The sequence below is a fragment of the Teleopsis dalmanni genome, chromosome 2, assembly GCF_002237135.1.
Source record: "Teleopsis dalmanni isolate 2A chromosome 2, ASM223713v2, whole genome shotgun sequence".
Classification (NCBI taxonomy): Eukaryota; Metazoa; Arthropoda; class Insecta; order Diptera; family Diopsidae; genus Teleopsis; species Teleopsis dalmanni.
This window is the reverse complement of record NC_051847.1, coordinates 175,815,355-175,822,375: the sequence shown is the minus strand read 5'-3', so window position 1 is coordinate 175,822,375 and position 7,021 is coordinate 175,815,355. Positions and strand designations below refer to the sequence as shown.

Sequence of the window (7,021 nt, the reverse complement as noted above, 5' to 3'; positions counted from 1 at the left end):
ACATATTTTCTTGGTATCATTTCTTAATTGGTCTGTTACATTATCATCGGATACTTTATACCAACTTGCGGCTATAGCAGTAAAAATATCCTTTTTCGTACGCATAACTTCTAATAATGCAGGGTCCTGTTCAAAGAAGAATGCAAAAAATTAAATTGTATATTAATAGCAGTGAGTACTTCTGGAATACCACGAACCTTCGATAAATGCGCTAATATGCGCATCTCTAGTTGACAAAAATCAATAGATATAAGCCAGCGCTTTGGATCTGTTGGGTAAAATGCACGACGACAAGATATTTCCAAATTATCACTATCTTCTCCTATTAATTCATAAAAAATACAATACAGAGTCAACTTTTATAAAAATATTATGCTTGCTCACCTGTATATACTTCAAAGTTCTTAGCAACATTTTGTAAATTTGGTTCCACCATTGATATGCGTCCAGTGGAAGTAAATGTGTTACTTTCTCCGAATATTCTGAAATTAAATTATTTATTTTCCAGAATACAACATCAACTTTCACACAAACCTATTGTTCTTAACACACTCCGATAGTGGTAGAATATTATTCGTGAAGATACTATTTACTTTTCTGTAGTTAATTATTAGTTTAGAAATAGGTGATTCTATTTTCTCTAAAATTTGCTTTGATGTGGTAATACGTTTACCAGATTTGAGATGTAATCCAAGCACCTTTTGTAATGTATAATAAAAATATATTAGTAATTTGTTTTAATAAATAAAATGATACTTCTACAAATGAATTGTATTGAAATGTTGCGATTAAAAATAAATATAATTAATTAATTAAATTATTCTAAAACTGTTTTATGATTTCGTTCTAATATAGCACAGCAAGTGAATTTGTTAATGAACTTTCTCAGCAAATTAACAAAATACAAAATTGCGAACATGTAAGCCAGTGCGACTTTGGATCAGTTGGTTTAAGAGCGCTGACTCTGAGCTTCAAATTTGGCAGGAAACGAGTTCAACCCTTAGTGTTAGCAATTCAAAAAAAACTATATAAGAATAATTTAATACAATAAATGATTCCAAGAACACTGATGATGGGTATTTTGATGAGTATTTGGCTATACTCGAAGCAGCAGTATATTCATCCAAAATTTTAATTAATTAAAATAATATAAAAACTAATTTTTGTTGTTAGGGTCTACTACTTTTCAAAATCTTTCTACTAAATAAAATGATTATATAAAAAACATCAGTTTCGGTTAGTTCTATGTTTGGGAACCACTTGTCAGTAACGATCAAGTGCCGCTTAGTCTCATCAGCATACCACACTAGGCTGAAAAAGATTCTCCAAAAACGTGACAATTACATGTGTTATAACAACAGTAACTAAATTTAACGAAATTAAAACTGGCGGGAGAGACGTGAGATCTACTTAGAACAATAATTTAATAGTTTAAACAACAGTGCATAAATATGTATAATGCCTAATATCGATTAAAATGAGGTAAAATGTACTTAAAAATTGAATATATATTTACAAAATAGGGAGAAAAGATTTGTCTTAAATGAATTTGATTATTTACAGAAGAACAGAAGTAAAAATCAAGGAAATTGAAAATATGAAAGCTTCCAATAAAACTGTAATAGTCATTTCCATTTAGTTTATTACGAGGGCGGTTTGATAAGTCAGTGACTTTTCGAATAAAACAAATTTTCTTCGGCAAATAAACTTTTTATTTTTCTACTTAATCACCTTTTAGCTCGATACATTTAGTACATTAAGTCTAATTTTCATATTCCCTCCAAATAATAGGTTTTCTCAAAACTCTCAAAATACGCGTTAGTTTCGTTAATGACTTCTTCATTCGACTCAAATCTCTTACCGCCCAGCCATTTCTTTAGGTTTGGAAACAGAAAATAGTCGCAGGGGGCTAAATCTGGAGAATATGCTGGATGGGGTAGCAGTTTGTATCCCAATTCATGGATTTGGGATCGTAATGCTTAATCAGCACACGAAATTCACTTTTTCACTGCGCGAAAAATTCAAAAAGTCACTGACTTATCAAGCCGCCCTCGTATTTATGGGAGTATATACATCACGAATCTTAAAACTAAAAGGTATAACCATGACTATGTCCAGTGTATTACTATGTAGCGATATGTGGGCATGGCTTTGTAACCAATAATTGGTTACGAAGGAATTTGAGAGGCTGTAAGTTTATGCACAAAAATAAATACAAGACTATGTCGTTGGATAAATTCAAGTAAATCTTTTTATTATGTTTTGATGATGTTCAGAAAACACGTGCTAACGCAATGTTACTCTATTTAAGGCCTAAATCTCCGGTGCAAACATTTAAATTGAAATATCAGTATGGAAAAATCAGATATGGAAAAAAAAATAAATGTATTAGATGGACACAATCTAATACAATAAATAAATAAATATATACTTTCATTATCTACTGTCTTTGCATACAAATAATCTATAAAGCAGTTAAAGTTTGATTTCGGAAAGCATACAATACACTATATAAATATAGATATTTATTTAAAACTTACTTTCGCCACCTCCGAAGATGAAGTAAGATTAAATCGCCTGCCATGCGTTTCATATATTGTTGTTTCCAATTTTCTCTGAAGACACAACAATTTTTTTATTAACATGTGCAGTTCAGACTCACTTGTAGGAAAACCAATCGTTTCCATGTTGCAAAGTGAAAGCTGCAGTGGCATTTCAGTTTCTGTAATAAATAATTTAAAAATTAAGAAACTTTCCATTGGAATACTAATTAAACAATAAATTTACTTAAAAAAAATTGATGTAAAGAACCGTTTCCGATTTTCTTCAATTTTTCAATTTGCTCTTTTAAAATATGGATAGTGCAACAGGCTTCTATTGAAGATCTGAAATGCATATAAGAGGTTTACAAATTTTAAAAAAATAAATAATGTATATAAAAACAGATTAAATTTTAATTAGATTATATCCATTAATATTACTATTATTACTATCCATTAATATTAATATTACTAGGTATACATTACTTTTTGATACAAAAATATAAAATAAATATGAAAGAAAGCAAAGCAAAATTTTTATCATCAATGCTCCGTATTTGAAAGTATAGAGATTAATCCGAAATCAAGTACAATTGATTATTGTAGTCAATTTTTTTAATAGAAAAACTTATGTAAAACATATTTTATATAGAGAGTAAAAGTGCTCAACAAGTGCACTAACTCAACTAGTCGCAAAATAATAATAGAAATGAAAACATTACCTAACTTTGGCCGATATACCATTATATTTATCTAAGCCATAGCTTTTTGTTCCCCTCCCGCTATTTCCACACAGACCAATTAATCCAGTGCATTCCGGAGCAAATTGATGAACCTTTTTAAAGATTGAAATGTTATATTATTTACAATATTTTATTTATTACCAATTGATTTACCATTTGTTTGAAAGTTACTGTTTTATCTGGTTGAAGTAGCCAATTTGCTACTTTTGGATCTCCGAACTCAGCACAAATTTCTCCTAAATCTGGCAGAAGTTTACGTAAAGTTTTTAATTGTTCCTTAGCATCAAATATCAGCAAAGTATTTTCTTTTGCTTTAAGTATCATATGCAGGTATTGACACTTTAGTTTTGTGGTCACTGCAGCATTCGATTCCTTTTCCTGCATGTTCATATAGTAAATTATATTGTCTGATACGCAAAAAGCAATGCCAGCTAAAAAGCATGCACTATCAATCTGAAAATTTGCCATATCCATTGTAGCTTCAACTTCCTCTTTTGTTAAATCTTGATTAATAGCTGCGTTTGCACCTATAACAGGTTTTTGTTTCTCCAAAATATTCTCCAAGCCCAAACAGAAACCAAAACATTTAGAAGTCATCAACTCTTCAAAAGTTGATTGGAAAATTTGTATATTACCACAAATATCTACAATCTTCACACATTCAAAACTAGAAGAAGTTGTAGCATTATTACTAACACTTGTAGCATTAATATGTGATGGATCCATTATTAGACAACCTTTAATCGATGGATCAGATATTTCAATCGAAACACCTGTTGAATTCTCAGTATTATGTACATTATTATTAGTTTCTAAACCCGAGTTAATTTCCGATTCTTTAAAGGTTGCACGTCGTGTACGTATTAAGCGAGATCTGAACGGTGTTTTCTCAAGTTCTTTATTTTCTGCTAGTTGTGAATTAGGTATTTCATCATCATTATTCATATTTAAAGTTTCTTTTTCTTCGACGATAGGAGTAGCATTTGTTTCTGTTAATTTAATATCCAGCATTTGAGCTATGCCCGTGTTCAGCTGAAAGGAATCATCTGTGATTAACAAGTCACTCATATGTGTTTTTTGCTCCATGATAGCTTTTGTTGAAGCAGCGGTGTTGGAAGTTCTTTCTGTGGAGTGCTTACGTTGATTTTGATGTGATCGTGTTTCCAAATAATGTGTATGTGCAACACTGTTTTGTATTTTAATATTTGATTTATCGATATCCAGTACTTCAGCTATGCCCGTGTTTAATTCAAAAGATTCGTCTGTCATTAACATGTCATTCATATTTTTTGTTGTTCCTTTTGAATGATTACGTCGATTGCGGCATGGGTTTGTTGCCGAATTTTGGGAATACGTTAGACCCATTTGTATTTCATTTTTGTCTTGTACATCTTTTTTTTCGCTATCGATATTCAGTACTTCAGCTATGCCCGTGTTTAATTCAAAGGATTCGTCTGTCATTAACATGTCATTCATATTTTTTGTTGTTTCTTTTGAATGATTGCGTCGACTGCGACGAGGTATAGTCACCGAATTTTGTGAATGTGCCAGACTCTTTTGTATTTCATTGGTATTTTTTCCGTTTTCATTTGATTTATCGATATCCAGTAATTCAGCTATGCCCGTGTTTAATTCAAAGGATTCATCCGTCATTGATACGTCATTCATATTTTTTGTTGTTTCTTTTAAATGATTACGTCGACTACGACGTGGTATTGTCACCAAATTTTGTGAAAGTGCCAGACTCTTTTGTATTTCATTGGTGTCTTTATCATTATTATCTCCTCTGTCGATATCCAGTAATTCAGCTATGCCCGTGTTTAATTCAAAGGAGTCGTCCGTCATTGATACATCATTCATATTATTTGTTGTTTCTTTTGAATGATTACGTCGACTACGACGTAGTATTGTCACCGAATTTTGTAAATGTGCCAGACTATTTTGTATTTCATTGGTGCTTATACCATCTTTATTTGTTTTATCAGTATCCAGTACTTCAGCTATGTCCCTGTTTAATTCAAAGGATTCCTCCGTCATAGATACGTCATTCATATTTTTTGTTGTTTCTTTTAAATGATTACGTAGACTACGACGTGGTATTGTCACCGAATTTTGTGAAAGTGCCAGACTCTTTTGTATTTCATTGATGTCTTTAACAGTTTTATTACCAGTTTCATTAACAGTAGTTTGAGTTTTTTTCAAATTTGGACTGAGTCTTGATAATGATATCGTTGTAACCGTTTGTGGTTCTATTTCAATGCTCTTAATTATTTGACCATCATTGACAACTGAGATGGGTTTTTTCTTCTCAGACGTGCGTAAATTATATTTTTTATTATCTATTGTTTTCTCATATTTACTTAACTCTTCTTTGTTGTTAATTGTAGATTCCTTTATCAAATTAGTAGATTCCTTTATCAAATTAGTTAATTTTAACTCGGAAAATTGTTTTCCTACGATATCCCCATTATTAGTTTGTTTATTATTATTTCCCGAACTAGTTATCATTAATTTTTCACCAGATGTCTCTTTAATTTCTTTTTCCAGTGTATTTATTTTATGTAAAGTTTCTTTCGCTTTTGCACTAGTACTTGGTTTATCATTTAGTTCCGTACAGAGCTCAATAAGATGTTTTTCTTTACTTTCTATAGATTTTGCTATTTTAAGTTGACTTGTATTTAAATTTTCTGAGGATTTTCTTTTTCTATTGCAAACTTTTAAATTTTCTTCTTCGTATGACATATGGATCCGATCTGTTTCCAAATCATTTTTTGTGTTTTGCGCCCAATTAATAGTGCCCACGCCAATTTCATATTGTACAAATCGTCTCGCTTCTTGCACCAATAATTTTGCGGCATCTGCTACAGTTATTCCAGATTTGCCGGTTATGTAGAAATTTCTTAGCACATTACGTTGTTCGGCTTCATAAACATTTTCATTTTCATGTTGTTTTGCAGAATCAAAACTTAATAAATTGTGCATTATTTTCTCCACAGAAAACACATCAGCATTTGCTAATTTAACAATTGACGTTAAACCGGCGTCGTAAAGAGCACGAGCGCGCTTGTAATTTAAATCAGGTAAACGCATCAAATCTATTAAATCTCTATGTATACCAAAGTATAAACGCTCCTTAAATTGCGACAATATTAGTGAAAGTGTTGAAAACTCTAATGAGTTACAAAAAGCTGTTACGATTCCCGCAAATGTGGATGAAATTTGCTGTAATCCTTGCAACATACCACGTGTGCACTTGTACTTAAATGCCACTTGTTTAATTGGTATTTCTTCAATGAGTTCTTGTAGAGCTAAAGCGGTATAGAATCTGTAATTGGTAAAAAATTAAAAAATTAATAAATATTAATATATATTATCTTATAAAAACGAGTATACCTCTTGTGTATTTGCATTTGTTTATAATCTAATTTAGTTTGTTGACGCATTGCACGAACTAGAAAAGATTCTTTCACTCCAACTAATTCGCCGACTTTTTTCATAGCTGGTGTCAGGTGTTCCCATAAATCAAGATATAGCAACCAGTCTAAGTCTTGTAATTGATAGCATACAGAATATGGGGTTACTAAGTATACAGCGTGTAGTTCTGATTCTAATACAAAGCAGTGTCTTGCCGTTTTTAATTCAGCAAACAGTAATAGACCATCAGCTGGTGGCATAGATGACGCTAAAAAATTAGATGGTTAATATTAAGAATGAAATAATATGACATATTTATAGAAA

General features: G+C 31.1%; 2 protein-coding genes across 2 annotated transcripts in view; one reads left to right on the top strand and one right to left on the bottom strand.

Moving 5' to 3' along the window:
- On the bottom strand, nt 1-6,960 carry LOC119676226 (DNA polymerase theta-like; the record flags this gene model as incomplete). Its single annotated transcript, XM_038087461.1, is given in 9 exon segments — nt 1-126; nt 198-322; nt 385-482; nt 535-698; nt 2,541-2,722; nt 2,788-2,885; nt 3,263-3,375; nt 3,437-6,608; nt 6,677-6,960. Coding segments are annotated over 9 exon segments (4,362 nt in total), but the record flags the coding sequence as incomplete, so codon positions are not given.
- Nucleotides 6,960-7,021, top strand: part of LOC119676225 (serine/threonine-protein kinase Doa-like) — a 4,330-nt gene continuing 4,268 nt past the window's right edge. The window contains exon 1 of the mRNA XM_038087460.1: nt 6,960-6,964. Within this exon, the coding sequence (XP_037943388.1) occupies nt 6,960-6,964 (5 nt within the window). The remainder of the gene's footprint in view (nt 6,965-7,021) is intronic.